Source organism: Cupressus sempervirens, chromosome 5, assembly GCF_028749045.1.
Source record: "Cupressus sempervirens isolate cs-2001-9-10 chromosome 5, ASM2874904v1, whole genome shotgun sequence".
NCBI classification, from domain to species: Eukaryota; Viridiplantae; Streptophyta; class Pinopsida; order Cupressales; family Cupressaceae; genus Cupressus; species Cupressus sempervirens.
The window spans coordinates 591,148,395-591,170,459 of NC_143122.1; the positions used below are offsets into that span (position 1 = coordinate 591,148,395).

The window sequence follows — 22,065 nt, forward strand, 5'->3', positions numbered from 1 at the left end:
TAATAACTCATCTATACTACCAGTTATAACACAGGCTACATTAGAGGGTGAAAGATTTTTAAGCTGCTTAAGAGTCAGAAAATAGAATGACTATTTTGCAAGAGGATATTTTGCATATCTTGCTGAGAGACTTTCCAAATTCAAACATCTATCCGACAAACACTTTTGTTTCTTATTTATTATTATTATATTATTAAGTGTTTAAAAACACTTTATAAATATATTAAAGAAAATTTTATTTTAATCCCAGCAGAGGGGACATCACACTCTTGTATACTATTTTAGTATAATGCAACTCTAATGGCTGCTTAGTTAAAATATCACATTGCACTTTTGCAACACTGATAGATGTAATGTGACTCCACCAAGTTCATCACATTACGCTACAGCAACACCTCTCAATTATAGAAATATATTACTAAAATTACAATCCTACAAAAATATAGAGATTATGTACCTTTTAAAACCTTTGTTTTTTATAACAAGCAATACAATACTGTCCAAAGATGAATGAAAATATTATTTGAAGCTGTTCATTTCAACTTCAAAAATGTTATTGTAAACATCTAATGATTCTGAATTTAAAGCTTTGACAATTTAAAATAAAATATTAATACAATACAAAAATACATTCACCAGTATGTATAAATACTCATAAATATAGAATAATAGTATTATGGTTGTCTCTTATTTTATTTTTCCCTCTTTCTTTCATCACTTTTCCCCCTTTTTCTTTTCAGCCTTGATGGATGATGCAAATAAATCTTATGATCTAAAACACAGTTTTTATGGTATTGAATCTGTCACCTAAAATAAGACTAATTGTTTTATTATAAATTTATAGCTGCCACAATGAGTCCCAAGAAAGCAGCAGCAGTAATCAAGGATCATTATCTGGCATTAAATAAGGGTGATAAAACAATTTAAGAATTTGAAGGAAAAGGTGTTACTAATAAATATGTACTTGGAGATGCAATTAATGTGAATCAACACCAAATCGAGCAAGATGAAATTCAGGTGAGGATTGAAGAAATAATTAATGCCATTAAAATGGACAGCGAAAAAGCTCATCATTATTCAAGTTCATATACCATTCAGATCTGAGTAAAGGCCAGATAGGTAACATTGTTATACCTAATAATTGCAAGGCAGCTCTTCGGAAAGCTATACATACATACCATCCTGATACTAATGATCGCTTTCAACAGCACTGGAGATTTGTGGAAAGAAATTACAAATTTTTTCAGCTTCTGTTATAGGTCTCCTCTTCTATCAAGACTTTCTTATTCCCTCTCTACTGTTTTCTTATGCCAGTCCACTTTGGTGGAACCCAATTATGCCAGGACACGTAGTCATTACCGCCATAAAATTCATTATGTTCAGTAAAGCTCCACTTCAAGCTTGAATATGAGTTATATTAACCCCTTGTTTCCATGTGGCTGCTTAGTTTCAATTTCTGCTTAATTTTAAGCTGCTATAGTCTTCCGTGCATATTTTAAATCACAGGAATAGGATTAAATAGGACCTCCAATTTTAGTGGAGCAGTGACTGCTTAAAAAATAAAAATAAGCATCAACAAAAAGGAGGTTCTGAAAATAAGCAGCCACTGCTAATTGCAAAAAACAAAAAACAACGCACGACTTCACAATTTGTTTTCCCTCCTTTTATTTGCCTCCAAATTTTTCTCTAGATCATTTTTATTTAATGATTTTATTTTAAAATGGTTTTTCAGATAACTGTTCAAAAAATAAGCAGCCAAAAATTCGTCTGCACAGGATCACCAACTCCACAAATAGATGCTAAAAAAGCCGAGCAGCAGCTGCTAGCCAAAAAAAGCTTAGCAGCTCCAGGTCCTACCCTAAAAGTAAAGTCATTGGTATTTAGTGGAAGGGTAAGGTGTTGGTATGGGTACAGATTTCAATATTGAGACATTCTATTGACTATGGAGAATTAGGTATATATGTATATATATGTGTAATATATAATATATTAATAATGGAGAATTAGGTATATGTGTATATATATGTGTAATATATAATATATTAATAAATATTATATATTTTATAGAGTTTATTTTGATGTTAACATAAGTTCAAAAACCGTAACAGACAACAAAATTACATTTGAATATTAGGACAGTACAAATTAAAAATGTCAATCAAATGTTATTGATAAAAGCAACATCAAGAGGGTCCTAGCTCATGGTACAATAAGCACATTAGAAGTGCATTAATAGAGAATTAATGACATTAGAGTGTAAGAGTTAAAAATCCACAGAGAAACCCTACCTCTATCAAAAACTAATGGAAGAAAAGTATTAAGCATCTACATTTTCTTAAAAACATCCATAAAAAAACTAGCCCTAATTGTCTGGAAGTTTGTCGACATATAAAAATTAACCAACATGTCATGCCTTGCAGACCCAGAGTTCAAACTCAAACATAAACTAGGACTAGAATCAAAAGTGACATAGCCCCTAGGGCTAGTAATCCAGTAGCAGAGAAACCACATAAACAACAACATCAATTCCCACCCAACCTCTTGGACAACAAAATAGCAGCCCACTCCTCATTAAGGAACTTAATCAGTTCCTTAGCATCCTCCTTCCAAGAGATCGCCACCGAAAACCTTGCCCTGCATGATACAGAGGGTATTTGCACATGCATGCATAATCTTTAGGGTGAATTTGTTAACGTCCTTGAAGTGATTGTTCAAGGTACCCATCTCCTCTTTGAGTTGCTTGACCAATCTTTCTAGGCTATCAATCTAGAGTTTAAGGGGACATAAGTGGGGTAGGCTTGGGGGAATTCTGCAGGGGATGAGTAGGGGAGATGGGGTTGGCGTTAGGGGTCGGGAAGGGGTCTTCACTAGGCTCAAGGTGTCGTTGGAAGAGGAATCTTCAATGTAATTTTCATTAGGGCGCTTTTTAATTGTATCCATTGAGGAGTCCTCATTATTTGGCTAGGTCCCTAATGGCTTTCTGTTGATGTGAGTTTTTGTACCACTACATAACATATTAGCAATTGAACACTTGATATGGAGTATCATAACACACAATTCCTCTCTTGAAAAGTTAATACTTATAAGACATAAGAAATAACTCCAATGTTCCTTACACTTGTGGATACTAACTCAATTATTGATGTGATTTTTTGGTAATCACGTTGGCGGCCTTATGTTGCTCATTCAAGGATGACTTGGGTTTTGGTGAGATGGTGATGATTTTGTATGAGTGCTAAGTTATGTTTATGGTGACAGTGATGGTGGAGGATGTAGCGCCAGATAATGTTGATTGCACGAGGAGCAGGCAATAATGCTTCTAATGACTTCTACCTTCCTAACTTTCTTAGAGTGGAATTCGACTACTCAACTACTCGCTATTCTAGTCCTACTCCTATGAATGGAAAGATTAGCAAACGATTGGGGATCGAATCTAATGAAAGTTAACCAGCGGCTGCACCTCCATAGATGCAATGATTCAAAGGAAAAGAGAACTAGTTTACCACACAAGGCGCCCTAACCAGCGGCTAAGATGCTAGTGGCCTAGTTGTAGATCCCTATCAAACATTCATTAACATCACCATACAATTAGCCATCTACTTCTACTCTAATAACATGAAATGAAATCCTACTTTAATTTGAGAGATGAGAAGAACCATGCAATACACCAAAATGATCATATATATCCACAATGCAAGCCACAACAATGAATAGAGAACAATTTTGATAGTGTTTTGGCAACAATTCTCCAACATAACTCTCCCACAAACGAGAGCAAAATGGCCTTATATAGAGGCCAAAATGTACAGCCGATGGTAGAGATAAAGAGGCAAAACTGACGATCCAGATTGAATGCTAGAAACCCTAATTAGGGTTGCCACCCCATCGGCCAATGAGAAGGCGCCACCTCGTCAATGGACCAATGAAAAGAGTGAAAAAGTGGCAACCAATGAGAAGACACCAAAATTGTGGCCAATCAGAATTAGACACTTTTCCTATCCTAGAAGAAAGAGAAATTGCCACTTGGGCTTACATCAAATGATCTTCCAATATATCTCTCCCTTTTTCTTTCATTCTTTTAGCTAAGGCAATGAACTTAGGTAGCCTTTCATTAACTTCTTCCATGGGAGGACAAGGTGTATGCTTTATTTTGAGCTCAACCAATTTCATCATGCTGCTTGTTGCTTGTAGTGTCTTCTCATGGTCCTTCTCATACTCTTTTGCAAATCCGATAAAAGCATTGAGGGAGGAAAGGGCGTTCAAATGTTTCTTCTTGATAGCAACCTTTCTTAACTCATCCAATCTTGATCCTAGTCTTGACTCATTGATGCCCTCTTCTCTGATGCCTTCAAAATCAAGTGCCACCTCAACATCGCTCATCATGGTTGAAATGGAAGTGTCGACGCTTGGGCTGTGTTGTGCAACTGCATTTTGTATCTCTTCTTTGCCAAGCAGGATTGTCCTTCCTTTAGTCTGCCCTTTACCTATATCATGTTTATAGCAAAGTAACAAGAATCGGAATCGGATCAGAATCGGCAAGGCTGAATCAAATCGTGAATCGGCCATGAATCGGCCATGAATCGGAAAATTAAAAAAACCCTTGAAATTTAGTGAGTAACTTATTTCATAAACCCTTTATCGCTGATTCGATTCACCAATTCACAAAAAATCGTTTGGCTTGAATCGAATCGCCGAATCGCGTGAATCGCATGAATCGCCGTGATTCTTGGAACTATGGTTTATAGTACCGACATTGGTATCGGTTATTCGCCTCATTTTCGAGAAGAAAGTTGTTTTGGGCATCATATCCTCTTTGTTTTTCTTATTGTTTGTTCCCTTAGGATTCTTGCTTGCATTACCATCCTCCATCTTGTCGCCCTATTACAGGATGGTAAAGTGGTGGACAATGAATACAAAAAGAACCAGGGGAGACAATATCTAGACAAGAACAAAAGGAAATCAGCTTAAGGACCCCTTTCAACTCTAAATTATTTGAAATTACTTTTACCAATAGTCGGGTCTTCTTTTGGAATTTAGGATCAGACTTAAAGAATTTCAAGCCCCTTGCAAATCTTGAGGCCTCAACTAGAAAAAAATCAGAATTTAGTGCTCTTGGAATTGTCCACCATTTGCCCCAAAGAATCAGACCTTTGATCACAATCATCTCCAAATAAAATCACCCAAATTAGGGAAAAAATCGCAGCTCCTTGGCAAAATCAGAATTGTCTTCCACAAAATTTGGCTCCCACAAAATTTGCCTAGCAAGAAGATTGCAGATCTGCTTTTGCAAAAAAAATCTATCCAAGGAAAATACCAATCTGCCCTTGCAAAAACTGTCCAAGGAAGAAGAAATCTGCTCCTTAGTCTGAATCGCCAAACACCATGAAGAGGAGGAGTGAGGAATGAGGAAATAAGGGGAAAGGGCTTCCTCTTATACCCCATTCCTATACTCTGCTTAGCTGGCCGACTGGGACCCTGGGAGCAAGAAAAATATTAATTAGCACACAAAATTGGCCCCCAATTAAATGTTTAGCTCAAAATTAATTTTGTCAAGATGAAATTTACTTTTTTAAATTGCTAATTAGACCAAAATTGCAAAAATAAGTAAATAATGCCTTGGAGATGCTAAGTGTTTCCATTTAATGATGATCTAGCAATTAATATGTCAATAAAATCAGATTTTGGCTAGCCAAAAGCCATTTTTTCAATATTAAATTACCAATTTCATTAAATGCTTAAAAAAATTTCAAGGCAATTTTAATCCTTTAAAAGCCAATTTTTTGCAATTTAATTCAAATCGATTTTGCCAAATAATTTAAATTTTTTGACAAAAAAAATCATTTCTAGAGTCTCAAATCGATTTTGAAATTTGATTTCATCTTCACAAAAATTAATTTTCTCACCGAAAATATTCAAGATTTTTCAAGTAACTTAAATCTAATAAAAATTATCCAAATTTATACAATTATATTCAAATTTTCAAACAAATCGTCTAAGTACAAAATTTACAATTTTATCCTGCCAAGTGTTGCTTTTTGAAATTTTGTCTAGCCTAAGGATGAAATTGGTTGTTTTGGAAAATCAAGTTGAAACCAGGTGAAAGTAAATCTAACCCTCTCTCTACTGGCCCTAAAGGTGTCCAAGACTTAAAATTTTCAAAAATCGAATCAAATTTTTTTGGACATTTCAAAAATTTACCAAGGCGATTTAAAGAAAAAGGGGGTCCCCAAATTTTTTTTGGGGGCAATGGTGTGAAAACCTCACAACATCTAGCATCAACCCAAATAAATGTTCTTGAACATTTCAAGAAATAAGTAACTTAGAACAAAAAATCTCAGGATGGCTTACTCGAAAACCTACTTAAGGACGAGCACTCAACAAGGGAAAGAACTCTCAAGTTGATCCTAAGCATCTTGACCATAAGTTACTCACGTGTGTGCAAATGATTTATTTCTAGCTCGACAAGGACTTGATAATTTCTCAGATCCATCAAACTTAGCTTATTATAATATCCTTTCTTCAAAAGCAACCTGGATAGAGCCTCGCTGCCAGTTAGGCGCCTATAGCCTCGATGGAGTTATCGCTGTGGCACCACAACCATGGTTCTACCTTTAGTGATTATTTTTATAGCACCGGTAGAGATGATTGCACACCCTTGAACCAAATTTCATCTTTATTTTCACTTTGATACTGCCTTTTCTCCTTTCTCATGATATTTTCTCATTTCTTTTCTTTTCAATCTTTTGTTTGGTTTGTAGGCAATGAAGCTTGTGGAGGGTTTGGAAGACCACAGTGGTGTTGAAGCAGGTGTATGATTTTTACTAAGTCCAACTTCACTTGAAAACATCAAGAACTCAGAGCAATTAAGTGTGAGTAGAATGTTGTAACCATGCCAGAGATAACTTAAGAACCTCCATCGAATTCGACCCAAATTTAGTACAAGTCCTACCATAGACCAACAACTAAGCACATCCTTTAACCTCTGAACCTCGTCAAATGTATTCGAGAAATGAACAAGATAGACTCCATTTTGTCACCACAATGTAAAATCTACACACTTCGCCCACGAGTGATAACATGGACCTCCCTTTACTCTTGGAAAACCCAAAACCAAAACTGCTCCAATTGAGGGAAGTTAAAAAAAAAAAGAAAAAAAAAAATTCAAGTCAAATGATTTGATGCAAATCAAATCGAGCTCCCTCACAACACCTAAACTAAACAACTAAAAGAAATCTACTCTAACCAGCTAAAAGGGAAACTTTAATCTACCCAACTGAAAGGAAACTAAATCTACCCAACTGAAAGGAAACTTAATCTACCCAACTGAAAGGAAACTAAACTACTCTCCTGAACCAAATGTTCCTGGACAAACCTACCCTAACTATGTACAAGATTCTAAAGGGAAAACACTAAGTGATCTGATATATACACTGGATCTAACATGGTTTCTCAAGATGTTCAAAAGTAACAAGGTTTGGATGACAGTTCTCAATCTCGCAAACTCATCCTTATACTCTGAAAAAAAAAAAATTCACCTCAAACTCAAACTCTAGAGAATTATCATGCAAGACCAACAATTGAGGCAACTCATACGGTCCATGATTAATCCAAATACAAGTTGTTTCTCCAAAATTTCCATAATCAAAATAAAAACTTTCAAACCTTTCATCTTTAAGAGTAGGGAAAGAAACAACCTGGCATGACTCAAATTCAAATGGAACCTGAAAATTCTCCACGGCCTTAGGAGGTCGAAGTTGGTGGTGCACCATTCCTCTAACATCTACATCAAACTCATTGGTAGTCCAGGCACGATCAATCTTGGAATCAACCTCATGAAATATCATCTTTGGGGGCTTGTCCCTGTGAATAGTGAATCATGAATCCTTGTGAATCTCCTCAAGTGTATCCTAAAAACTCAAGGATTCCTTGATATTCTCCCCATCAAACGCCTCTCCAAGTTGCTTGAACACAATATCCAACTGTAGCCTCAACCCAAATTGTTCTTTGTTTTCCCTTTCTATGGGAGCAACTTGATCACCACTTAACAATCCTTGCACATCCTTACCAATAGGAGCTACATCATCTAGCATGTAATATCCCTTTGAACTCTCTTCAGGAACATCTTGCCATTCTTTATATAGACTCTCACCAAACATAGCACCTTCAAGATTGGTAGAACCATCATACGTCTTTGTGAGTCGCCCATCAGCTTCCATTTCAAGTGGTAAAATTTGTGGAGGTCGAAGTTGATGGTGAATCATGCCACTTGCAACAATTTGATCACCTTGAAGTGCTTCGGGCAATGGACCCTTTTGTATTTCTTCTAGAGGATCTTCAAGCATCCCCCCAAAGAATGTGGTGGAGATAGCGCCTTGTATTGGTTTATCAATATTTTCCTCATATTTGAACTCTCTTGTGATATCTTGTAATTCCTTGTTCAACTCACCCACTTGATTATCTTCCTTTTTAAGGATATTTGAAACTTCTTGCAATCCATCCTCAAGAGTCACCACTTGAATTATGCATGAAGGATCACCAAAGATTTCCTTTTCATCCTCGTTTCGAGGTTCCATTTGTAGTTCTTTGCGTGCCCTTACATGTTGACTCTTGCCTACCATCCTTTCTCTCTCTTGGATAAATTCAATTGTTTTCTCAATTTTCTTGTCAACCTCTCCACCTCGTGACATAATGTGTGAAGGTTCATCCACTTGGTTATCTTGAACATTAGAATCAACCATATCATCTTGATAAATCTTACCCTATTCATTCTTTGGTGTCCAACTTAGTAGCTGAAAGAAATCTTTACCACCCCCGACTGATATTTCCTCATACCAACCCAATTGAAACTTGACCAAGTCAATGGTGTCTTGGCAAGATGGGCAAGGAGACTCTGAAGAGACCGTGTACCCTGCACCAAGAACTTCTTCCATATATGTTTTTTGGTTCCCTACTGATATCTTCTTTGTAATCACGAAAATATTCCTCTGAATTGACAAAGACCACAGGGTCATGTATTTGTGAAAAAGAAATTTTTCCTCTTAATGTCAAGTCCACTCTTAAGAGAAACACCAAACAATCCAGCTCCTCATGATCCGTAGTACCATGTATCCTACACTTCCTTGAGGCTGCAAGTTGAGACAAATCCAATGGAGGTAACCTTTTGTTCAAATCAAACCAAATGGGAAGAACGTCCACTTGCCTATTCATTACCTTTCTTTCTTCTTCTTTTTCTTTTTTTTGAATTTTTTTTGATTTTTTGATTTTTACTTTAAAAGAGATCTCTTATCTCAAATCTAACTTTGAAAGCTCATTCCTCGTCAATCTTTGCTCTAAATTTCCAAGTTGATCCAAGAATGAAAATCATTCAGCCCTCCTTCTAGTGCCAGATAATGTTGATGTGAGTTTTTGTACCACTACATAACATATTAACTATTGAACACTTGATACGGAGTATCAAACACACAATTCCTTTCTTGAAAAGTTAATACTTATGAAGACATAAGCAATAGCTCCAATGTTCCTTACACCTGTGGATACTAACTCAATTATCGATGTGATTTATTGGTAATCACGTCGGCAGCCTTACGTTGCTCATTCAAGGATGACATGGGTTTTGGTGAGATGGTGATGATTTTGTATGAGTGCCAGGTGATGTTGATGGTGACAGTGATGGTGGAGGATGTAGCGCCAGATAATGTTGATTGCGCGAGGAGGCAATAATGCTTCTAATGACTTCTACCTTCCTAACTTTCTTAGAGTGAAATTCGACTACTCAACTACTCGCTATTCTACTCCTACTCCTATGAATGGAAAGATTAGCAAATGGATGGGGATCGAATCTGATGAAAGTTAACCGGCGGCTCCACCTCCATAGATGCAATGATTCAAAGGAAAAAAGAACTAGTTTACCACACAAGGCTCCCTAACCAGTGGCTAAGATGCTAGTGGCCTAGTTGTAGATCCCTATCAAACATTCACTAACATCACCATACAATTAGCCATCTACTTCTACTCTAACAACATGAAATGAAATCCTACATTTGAGAGATGAGAAGAACCATGCAATACACCAAAATGATCATGTATATCCACCATGCAAGCCACAACAATGAATAGAGAACAATTTTGATAGTATTTTGGCAACAATTCTCCAACATAACTCTCCCACAAATGAGAGCAAAATGGCCTTATATAGAGGCCAAAATGTACAACCGATGGTAGAGATAAAGAAGCAAAACCGACAATCCAGATTGAATGCTAGAAACCCTAATTAGGGTTGCCAACCCATTGGCCAATGAGAAGGCCCCACCTCGTCAATGGACCAATGAAAAAAGTGGAAAAGTGGCAACCAATGAGAAGACACCAAAATGGTGGCCAATCAGAATTAGACACTTGTCCTATCCTAGAAGAAAGAGAAATTGCCACTTGGGCTTACATCAAATGATCTTCCAATATAACTCTCCTTTTTTCTTTCATTCTTTTAGCTAAGGCAATGAACTTAGCTAGCCTTTCATTAACTTCTTCCATGGGAGGACAAGGTGTATGCTTTATCTTGAGCTCAGCTGATTTCATCACGCTGCTTGCTGCCTGTAGTGTCTTCTCATGGTCCTTCTCATACTCTTTTGCAAATCCGATAAAAGCATTGAGGGGGGAGGAAAGGGTGTTCAAATGTTTCTTCTTGATAGCAACCTTTCCTAACTCATCCAATCTTGATCTCAGTCTTGTCTGATTGATGCCCTCTTCTCTGATGCCTTCAAAACAAGTGCCACCTCAACGTCGCTCATCATGGTTGAAATGGAAGTGTTGACGCTTGGGCTGTGTTGTGCAACTGCATTCTGTATCTCTTCTTTGCCAAGGGGGATTGTCCTTCCTTTAGTTTGCCTTGTAGTTGTATCATGTTTACTGTACTGACATTGGTATTGGTTATTCGCCTCATTTTCGAAAAGAAAGTTGCTTTGGGCATCATAACCTCTTTGTCTTTCTTAGTATTTGTTCCCTTGGGATTCTTGCTTGCACTACCATCCTCCATCTCATTGCCCTATTACAGGATGGTAAAGTGGTGGACAATGAATGCAAGAAGAACCGGGGGAGACAATATCTAGACAAGAACGAAAGAAGGAAATCAGCTTAAGGACCCCTTTCAACTCTAAATGATTTGAAATTACTTTTACCAATAGCTGGGTCTTCTTTTGGAATTTAGGATCAGATTTAAAGAATTTAAAACCCCTTGCAAATCTTGAGGCCTCAGCTGGAAAAATCAGAATTTAGTGCTCTCGGAATTGTCACCATTTGCCCCAAAAAATGAGACCTTTGATCACAATCACCTCCAAATAAAATTGCCCAAATTAGGGCAGAATTCGCAGCTCTTTGGCAAAATCAGAATTTCGTCTTCCACAAATTTCGGCTCCCTCAAAATTCACCTAGCAAGAAGAGTGCAGATCTGCTTTTGCAAAAAAATCATCCAAAGGAAAATACCAATCTGCCCTTGCAAAAATCGTCTGAGGAAGAAGAAATCTGCTCCTTAGCCTAAATCGCCAAACACCATGAAGAGGAGGAATGAGGAATGAGGAGACAAGGGGAAAGGGCTTCCTCTTATATCCCATTCCTATACTCTCCTTAGCTGGCCGATTGGGACCCTGGGAACAAGAAAAATATTAATTAGCACACAAAATTGGCCCCCAATTAAATGCTTAGCCCAAAAATAATTTTGTCAAGATGAAATTTACTTTTTTAAATTGCTAATTAGACCAAAATTGCAAAAATAAAGTAAATAATGCCATGGAGATGCTAAGTGTTTCCATTTAATGATGATTTAACAATTAATATGTCATTAAAATCGGATTTTGGCTAGCCAAAAGCCATTTTTTCAATATTAAATTACCAATTTCATTAAAGGCTTAAAAAGTTTTCAAGGCAATTTTAATCCATTAAAAGCCAATGTTTTGCAATTTAATTCAAATCGATTTTGCCAAGTAATTTAAATTTTTTGACAAAAAAAAAATCATTTCTAGAGTCTAAAATCGATTTTGCAATTTGATTTCATCTTCACAAAAAATAATTTTCTGACCGAAAAAATTCAAGATTTTCCAGATAACTTAAATCTAACAAAAATTTATTTTTTGAAAATTATCCAAATTTATACAATTATATCCAAATTTCAAACAAATCGTCTAAGTACAAAATTTACAATTTTATCCTGTCGAGTGTTGCTTTTTGAAATTTTGTCCGGCCTAAGGATGAAATTGGTTGTTCTGGAAAATCAAGTTGAAACCGGGTGAAAATAAGTCTAACCCTCTACCCACTGGCCCTAAAGGTGTCCAAGACTTAAAATTTTCAAAAATCGAATAGATTTTTTTGGGACAACTCAAAAATTTGCCAAGGAGATTTAAAAAAAGGGGTTTCCCAAATTTTTTTTTGGGGCGATGGTGTGAAAACCTCACAACACTTTCTTACCCTTCTCTTTGGCCATCCTGCTACAATGATCGATATGGCATTGCACAGTATTTGTAATGTTCCCTAGTTCGCACTTACACCAAATTTCACAAGAGAGTACATGTACGGTGAAGAGGGAATCAACACAAGGCGTACAAAAGTGAGGTCATGACCGTAGGACAAAGAAGAGATGGGAAGTTCATACCCCCTGGGACAAATAGTCCATAGAATTAGTGTAGACAAACATATTGTACGGAGATGTAGTATGACCGTATGGCCTTGAGGGTGTACAGTGGTGACCAAGCCAATGGTGTACGGTGAGAGAGAATGACATACGGTTGGAGGGAAGGCTGCACGAAGGAAGGGGGTTTGTTGTATGGTGTGGATATCGTACAGAAGGAGTAAGGGAAATGTAGTGATGTATGGAGTGGAGGGGAAGACAAGTTGAACGGAGGGAGGGCCTGTGGAGGCCGTACGGTAAGAGTTTGTACAATTGAATGGTGGTGGTGATCGGGAGGTCGTACAGTGGGATGAGAGGAGATGAAGCGCATAGTAGTGAAGATGTATGTCGAGGGAGATCAATGCTGATTATATTTGAGTTAAATAAAATACCTAGACGCTAGTGCACATAGATAATATAGGGAAGGTACGCCAAACATGAAATTGTACTTATATAAAAAACAAATTATAAATTGTATTTGTAGACAAAGATGGTTCTCCGACTTGCTAGATCTGAGCCAAGAAGTACACAGATGGAATAGGATGAGAATTGAATCCCAGCAAAACCACAAAAGCCAAATAGGGAAGATCTTTCACTTTCAAAATGACGAACAATATTGAACTCCAACCAGAATTCACAGTACAAAGAAAATAATCCAAATCGTATATCAACTACTACCTACATGTCGTGATTAAATACCCTTCGGAGGAACTCCCAAGGGTTTACAAAGATAGCCGATAACTACACTTATGGAAACAATTAAATAAAAATGGGTTTGAGATATACTAAATCGATCGGCCTATAAACAATGATTTGATTATTTATTTATTTTATGACGAGAACATTGCAATATACTCATTACTATCAACAATATTGAGGGTATGTTTCTTGGGCTTCTTGCTAGGTTAGGTCACAATAAGGACATGGCTAGAGATTAAGGTGGGGGGGGGCGGAGGGTGGGTGTGTTGGTTGGAAATTAGGAGCACATTAGTTTTAAGGGGTCACAAGGCATGATGAAACTCATACAGGCAATACATGAGACCTTGGTGAAGGATCACCAACTTTTCCTAGAGGGCAATAGCTTCAACATAGTCAAAGATTGTTCTTTCCATAGTGTGGCAAAGAAAGAATGGGATGGAAATCAAATCCTTATGACGAAGATGGTGGACAAACAGGAGATGGTAATAGTAAAAGAGACCATACCTAACTTCCATGGTAAAGTATTTGAGGATGACTTTACACATATTCGGCCTAAAATCTGGGAGATGCTTTGCGTTGTAATAATTCTAGGCCAGCTCCATCAGGGGTTTTACTAGTTTTTATCCATTCGCGGTCATAAATTTCCAGCCTCTTAGCCTTGGCAATTACCTCCTCACTAACCTCGAAGGTTAACCCTTTAACCATGACCCATCTTTCATTCTAGGAGTTCACAAACTGGCAAGCAATAACTTCCTTGTAGCCAATCATGTATTCCATGAATGGGAGGATTCTGCTATCTTTGCAGAAATACATAACAATCAGGTCCGTGTTGAATTCATCCTTGATTTTATGTCGCTCTTTTCTGGACCAATTATCTTCCATTTAAAAAGAAGAAGAGAGAGCTAGAGAAAATGGTGAAAATGCTTATGCAGAGAGTAGCACAATTGTAAATGCTTAAACTTGCCGAAAAGGAGTAATAAGGGCAAGTTTGAAGCTTCTAGATGTTAAGCTTAAGCAACATGTGCTTTGCAAATAGGGAGATGACGTGCAAATGATGGAATCCACATCCAAGGCGTACTAATTAATGTCTGCATTCAGTAATGAATTCATGTTGTGAAGGTGGTGGTGTAAAATAATAACTGTGCAGGCCTAAGGGTACCTCCACAAATTCCTCGTGAGAATACAACTTTCTGTAATCAGGTAATTAATGTAGGAATTAGTCTTAGGATCCCAGCGAATCCTCAAAATGTGATTAAGGGTCCATCTCTTCGCTAGGTGCTATGTGAAAGGGTAAAGAGTGTGGGCCATAAGGTAGCTCATAAAATAGAGGTACTTGGTGGGCCCCTCCCAATCTAATGCAATGTACTGCTAGAACCATGTGATAAGAGTTAAACTGTAATGAGTGAGGCAAGTAGGGACCCCATCAAAGTAGTGCCAGCACACCAGAACCGTAAAGCCAAGAGCCAACACGACATCTACCTTGGGGAGAGTGATTTGTTATAATTTTAAAATTCAAAAACCTGGCACAAAAGGAGAAAAGACCCTTTATGTAAGTTTCTAGAGAATCCATACTGATGATTTGAAAAATCATGGTCATCATTAATGGTTGGTTGTGCGGCCTCCTCTTTCCTCATGAGGTTTTGGGTGGACTTGGGGAGCAGACTCAAAGCTCTCCAACAGTTTAGGTTGACAGAGCAGAGACCAGCAACAAGAAGAGAATTAGACACCGAGTTTCCCTCTCTATAGATGTGGTTGATTTTCACCTCCGCAAAATTGTGAAGAAGGCTGAGGATGTCACATAGGATGGTATCCACTTGCCGAGGTATCTTCTTCAAGGTGTAGTTCCAAGGATAGTTCATCTGCTACCATCCTTTGTTGGAGGTTGTCCAACGTGCACAAGAGATCATTCTTAAATTTAAATACATCTCCGAAGTTAGTTTTGCTCCACCCTTTGACAATGCCCTTAATAATCTCCAAGTTTTTTGCAACCCTAAACGTAGCCCAACCTCTCACCTAGGTAGGTAGACCAACATTGCTTGATAAGCTCATGGAAGTTGGGGTGGGAAGTCATCATAATCTCAAACCTGAAAGGAGCAAGGCAAGGGGGGCTGCTGATTGTACCACTTAAGAAGAAATGGGTTCTGGTCAGAGGTCATTTTGGGATAGTAGTGAGAGAAGACATGCAACCTAAGTCTTAGAAGGACGAAATCATAAAATGGTCCAATCTGACTTGAATGAGATGTGTGCCTTTTCTGTTGTTCGACTAGGGGGTGCTAGACAACTAAACATCAAAGAGACCATTGGCTGAGATAAAATTGGATAGGTTCCCCAAACTGTCAGAATTGTCATTAAGCCCTCCAAGTTTCCAAAGGAAAGAGGGGAGAGTTGAAGTCTCTAGCAACCATAATTAAATTCCTTGGGAGCCTAGAAAAATAGGAGGTAAGGTCGCTCCATAACTCTAATCTACCCATAGAAGGTAAGGTTGCTCCATAACTCTAATCTACCCAACTGGGTGCTGGGGACATACACATTGAAACTATGCCAATGGTTAGTCTGGGAGGTGAAGGAGATGGCCAAGTAGTGTTGGAAAAAGGCATAGACATCACCCTTGATATAGACAAGACTTCAGACAGTAGAAATGCTTCCTGAGGCCCCAAAAGCTTCAGAGTAAAAGAGAAGGGCACCCAGCCAGAGTTTCCCCATAAGGTTTTTGAAATTGTCATAGGACATCTTGACCTCTTGCAGCATAAGAATATCCACTTTTTGATTGGTGATGTACTATTTAACAACAAATTGCTTGTGGGTGTAAAGACCCCTAATATTCTAAAAGAGAAGAATTATTTCATACCTTTCAGGTTGAGGTCAAGGGTGAGTTGCCCTCTTGCAGCAATCTCCCTTGCAACATGCTTCTGACATGTCGCTCTCTCTTTAGGTCTCCCTGCCTTCGTGTCATTTCCCACCTCCAGCTTTTTGCTGTGTTTTCTTTTTTTGGGTCTGCCACTCCGTGTCATCTTTAGGCATCCCAAGGGCTTGATGTGCGAGAGGTGTGACCGTTTGTTCCTAGAATGGGGTTGGATTCCTTCAAGTTGGCAACTGTCAATATGAGCATTGAGGCCATAGGGTAACATCCAAGTATCTCCAAATCCGTCTCAATAGCAAGACCAACCACCACTATAGAGGTGGGATTTCCCCCTCTTCCAACAAAGGGCTTGTAGAAGCAAGAACCTTCAGGGGAGGGGGGAGCTTTTTGTCGCTTATTTTCACCACAAGCTCCATGGAGGGTGGTGGTTTAGGCGAGATTTCTAGGTTCCTTCGCTCAAGGCCCTTTGTGCCAATATTAGCCTTATTTTTCTATGTTTTGTCATGTGCCTTGGGAGCCTTACAGTTCGCAATCAAGTGATCCTTAAAGTTGCAAGCTTGGCAGAAAAAGGTAGTGTCCTCATACATGACTACTCAGGTCCAATTACCCAGCTTGGATTTGAGGGTAACAAGGTTTGGTAGGGCTTTGTTGATGGTTACATTAACACAAAACTTGGCAAAGACCAGGTGTGGTTTTGTCAAAGTAACCATATCCGGAGAGATGCAGTTGGTGAAGGAATCCCCCATCACCGAAACACCTTCTCATCCCAAAACTCAGGGAGAGGCACGAGAGCCGGACCCAAATAGGAACCATGTGGCTGAGCTCGATTGAGGGGTCAAAGCTAGGCTTCCACTTAGCCAAAGTGAGGAAGTGTTTTCCATACAACTAGGATCCCGAAAGCACTAGGAAATGGTCTTTTGCTGTGGTGAACCTAAAGAGAAACAACCCACCGGGAATTGCTGAAGTGGCCACACTCCCTTGAGTTTCCACTGTAAGTCCACCCACTTTTGGACCCTGTCAATAGTGGGCCTAAAGTTGAAGAATCTCCCCACCAGAGCAAGGTACAAATGTCCATCATTATTCTATCAACAATGGTGTCAGGGATGGTGATTTCAGTGCAGTCCTTGTAAGTGGTAATGCCCGCCAAGAAAGAGTCCAATCAACCATAAGGCCCCCCCACAAGCACACATTTCCAGTCATTTTTGGGGGGTAAAACTGGCAGAGATTCTGAAGAACTTGTCTTAGAAATGTCGATCGACGCTGCAACAAGGTTACTGAGAGGAATGACCACTGTCACCGCATCAAGGTTGCTGATGTCTATAGGTGGAATGCAGTTACCCAGATGGCAATCAAATATTAATATTGAAGTGTTTCAACCTTAGCAAGTCAAAATAGGTTCAATTTCTTATGTTGTTGATTTTAGTTTATTAATGTTATAAGTTTTCATGCTAAGAAAAACTAGTTTGATTTTATAAGATTACAGGTCTATATATGTAGATCTCATAAGAATCATGTGAAGTAGACAGAAATTACAGTTTTAGACATATGTTTGGACAATTCATGTAGGTTTTTAGGTGAATCATATGGAGTGAAGAGAAATTACAGTTCAAACATTAATGTCTATTATATGTTTTCTGACAATCCATAAAGATTTAAGTCTTTTAATTCACTACATAAACATAAATTAAAAGATTAAAATGCAGTGTAATCTTGAAATGGACAGATTTAATAGACAATAGAATATAAAACATTGAAAAACCATATCATAACTTTTTGCAAATTGCCAAGTCAAGCTGAGTGTCCAATTTCTTTTGTTTATTGACAGTGAAATTCAATTGTTGTTTTCCTGTCAGAAAACAGAATATTATTTTCCCTGTTTGACGCAGAGAAAAGTCGCATCTAATAGATCTTAAGTCAGCCACAATTCATTACAGAAAAGAATGAAACTGTTCGAAATGATATCTGATACCACTGTCTCTGACAGACAATCAGCTGCACCGTGTCCAAATGGGAGATTATTATAGATAATGTAAAATTTTTGTATTTGCTCCTGTTTGTTTGTTTCACTACTTTCTAGCTTTTGGGCAAATAAATATGAGATCTACATCACAATTGTTTCTTAATGAGTCTTTGCTATCTAACATTGTTCTTAAACATTATAGCTGCAACAATGAGTTACGAGAAAAGCATCAGAAGTGAAGTCCTGCGAAAGGAAGGAAATGAAATATATTTTCAAGTGCGCGATGTGCATTATGGACCTCCTGTGCTGAGGCTTAAACTGGAGAAAGCTCATAAGCTATATGAAGAAGCTCTGAAGGCTGCAGGCTACGATAAAAGTGAAAGGGCTTCCAGTTATAAAAATCTAGCTGCAGTAAATTGGTTCTGGGGAAAATCAGAATGGCAGATACACATACAGGAGGACAGAGGAAGCAGTGGAGCTTTGCAAGCGATTCGGGCTGCCAAAGAACGAATATCAAAGTCTCTTGAATTTTATATATTGGCTCTTGAATTGGGGAAGTCTTGTGCTAAATCAGAACTATGGCTAACACAGGTACAAGAGACTATATCTAACAATTTTTTTGGCTGGGTCAAGGAACAGCTTGCCACTTACAGTGTATGCTTTCAGCCCATACTAGTTAATCTATGTACACAGATGGATAGTGCACACAGCTCCCAAGTGAAAAGAGAGTTGGTAAGTCGTTTTTACATGAATCATGTTGCATTCATTTTTAATGACGGCTCCAAATACATCAGCAACGAAAATGGAGGAAACAGAAGAATTGAAGAAATTGATTACAAACTTTGTTTGAATGCAATCAAGGAGTGTTATCTTCCATTAGGTAAGGCAGAGGGTGTTGTCTACTCCACAAAAAATAATGATTTGATAAAACAATTTGAGAATTTGAAGGAAAAGGTGTTGCTCCATGAATTAAAATTGGAATCTATACAAGCCCGTTGTCAAGGAGATGCACTACTTGAAAGGGCTTTATTTGAGGACGAAGCTGTGAGCAAGGAACTAATGTGGGACGCCATTGATTGGTATAAGCAATCTGTTTCACTTTGCAAAGAGAAAGATCCTGAAAGTGATGCCATGGCCCTTAGTCGAATCGGGAAAGTATATTCATCTGTCTTGAAATCAGAAAAACTTGCCTATCCTTATCACTTGCAGAGCACCAAAAATGCCCAAGAAATCATGTGTCCCCGCATAGAAGATTCTGAGTGGTATAAGTACTCATTGTCCAAAGTGCGTCAACACCAAATTGAGCAAGAGAAAAATGCAGCTAAGGTTGATGAAGATGTTAACGTGATTCAGATGGAAGGGGGGAAGAGCCCAGAGTCATTCTTGAAGTTCCTATATAGGCAACACAGTCATCCAGATGCGAGGAAAGCAGAAATGGGTAACATCGATACACCTGATAAGTGTAGGGCGGCTTTTCGAAAAGCTATACGTGTATACCATCCTGATACTAATGGTCGCTTCCATCGGCACTGGAGGATTTTGTGCGAGGAAATTACAAAAATTTTGAACTGTAAATACAAAGCACTCAAATAAATAGAGACAATTCAGTGTGTTCAGTCAAGCTCCAGTTTAAGCTTAAATATTAGCAGTGAAATTGACGTTGTTGTAATTTGGCTCCCAACAGAAGCAGGAACACTGGTAAGTTGTGGAATTGTTTCATGTCAAAAGTTGATGAGTACCTATATTTAACAGACTTGATTGTAGCTATGAACATGGCGAAGGAACAATTTTCTTTATGACCTGTAATGGAACTCTCATATCTATTGACTGCAATTTCCTTCTAAAACATCTTTGGGGAAAAACATAATAGTGATTTATTTGTTGTTTACTGATTATTGAAGGTCTATACTAGGTCAAAATGTTCTGTACTAGGCACATATTTAGGTGTCGATAAAATTGGACTATCTCGACAATCTATTTTTATTTTTATACTTTTTATCAGTTCACTTATAGATTATATGTTTTATTTTATAAAATTATTTTTGTATTTCTTTTTTTATTATAGAAAATCAATTCAATTTTTTTAAAAAGTTAATTCTTAAAACATGATACATTTCATGATTTGGTAATAAGGTTAGAATGTTTTAGTATTCTATCATATGGTCCATGATTTTAAATTTTTATAAATTTTTTTCCAATCTTTTAATTTTGATTTTTTAAAAATTATATAATGACATTTTCAATTCTAGTAAAACTTATAGTGATGAATAATCAATAGAAAATATCTTAGAGTCGGATAAGAAAGAGAAATACTAAGGGGTGAGAATATTAAGAAACCAACATTTTACTTCTTATGTATAATAAGGATAAGACCTTTGTGAGAGGTTTAACTCTTTTAGTTTTATTTAATATTAATATTTATTTTTACTTCTTATGTATAATAAGGATAAGACCTTTGTGAGAGGTTTAACTCTTTTAGTTTCATTTAATATTAATATTTATTCTTTAAGATGACTTAAAATGAAGGGTCATGTCTATGAATTATTCTCCATCCAAATAAGGAAGAGGAGATTCTTTCAATCTATTGTAAGATTAAAATTTTAAATCTATATTCTAATTAATGGAGGTCACCTCTTAAACCTTCCATATTTATTTATTAATTTTTATATTTAGTTTTAATGTCTGATACAACCACTAGACTTATAGGACACAGGAGGCGGTTAAGCCATGTCATGAATTCCAAAGGGGAACATTGGCAGTTAGTCCAACAATCTCCTCTCGGCATTATCCGAGGAGATTCGAACCTGTGACCAAGCTTTGATACCATTTATTACGATCTAGGGTTGTCGTTGCACCAAAAGATCGACCTGTTAATGTTTGATACAACCACTAGACTTATCAGACAAAGGAGGTGGTTAAGTCATGTCACAAATCTTGAATGGGAATGTTGACAATTAGTCCAACACTAAGAGAGTTATGTAAACTCATCTAGGAGAACATCTGATGTGTACACATAGTGATATTTCTTCTAAGTTATGTCTAAATTTATCACTATGTAGACATCAAGAAATAGAAAACATGTAAAGATAAATTAGGAAAGAATAGAATGGATTTTAGTAGAATTTCTTAGATTTCACTATTACGTAGATATAAAAAAATAAAAAATATACAAAGATAAATTAGACAAGCATAAAAGTAGATTTTAGTAGTCTCCTAGATAAAGTGTATAAATTTTAATTTATTTTTTTATAACAAGAGATTTCACCTTATACAAAGAAAACATGATAAATTGTAATCTTGTACTGATTATTAGGCTATCATTATCCTTTCTAAAGTACTAATTGTTTGAATTTTAATTACAATGCATATATTCTTCAATCATAGATTAAAGTATCATTCTTTTAATTTAGTTTATACATTTATTTATTTTCAAAGAGGGGTAAACACTTTGACCTGGAGCTATGAACCAGTGAGGCCACAAACGGGGGACCTCATCCCCATGAGATTTGAACCTTGATGGCAAGGATAACAACACAAGAACTTAACCATCACAACATGCCACTAATATACATTTATTAATTGTAGTAGTTATAAATCATTAGTTATAAGCACATACCTCTAATATTTAGATTAGACAAGAATATGTTTGTGTATGCATATTATTGAATGAACCTACCTACACTCAAGTAAACTTTATATTTTTTACATATTAATTAACAAGATCCTAAATAAATAACTTGTTTTTATTTTGGGACTTCTTTGTAACTAACATTAAGGTTGGGAATATGTTTAAATCTATAAGCTTGATATGTGTTTGAATTAATTAAGTCAATAGGTTTATTTATTGCGGCACACAATGGCCTGAAAATTGTCAAGTACCAGAAAAGTGTTGGA

At 37.1% G+C, this 22,065-nt stretch overlaps 1 protein-coding gene across 2 annotated transcripts in view; it reads left to right on the plus strand.

The window, feature by feature from the left end:
• LOC149557310 (uncharacterized) overlaps window positions 1–20,066 on the plus strand; it is a 131,673-nt gene extending 111,607 nt beyond the window's left edge. Inside the window, exons 1-2 of one of the 2 annotated variants that reach the window (XM_089831993.1) lie at window positions 18,128–18,240; window positions 18,374–20,066. In XM_089831993.1, coding sequence (XP_089688119.1) covers window positions 18,382–19,764 — 1,383 coding nt within the window. In that variant the 5' untranslated portion in view covers window positions 18,128–18,240; window positions 18,374–18,381 and the 3' untranslated portion in view covers window positions 19,765–20,066. Of the gene's footprint in view, window positions 1–18,127; window positions 18,241–18,373 lie in introns of those variants that run through there. The other variant, XM_089831992.1, reaches the window with a different exon arrangement.
• Window positions 20,067–22,065: the final 1,999 nt, after the last annotated feature.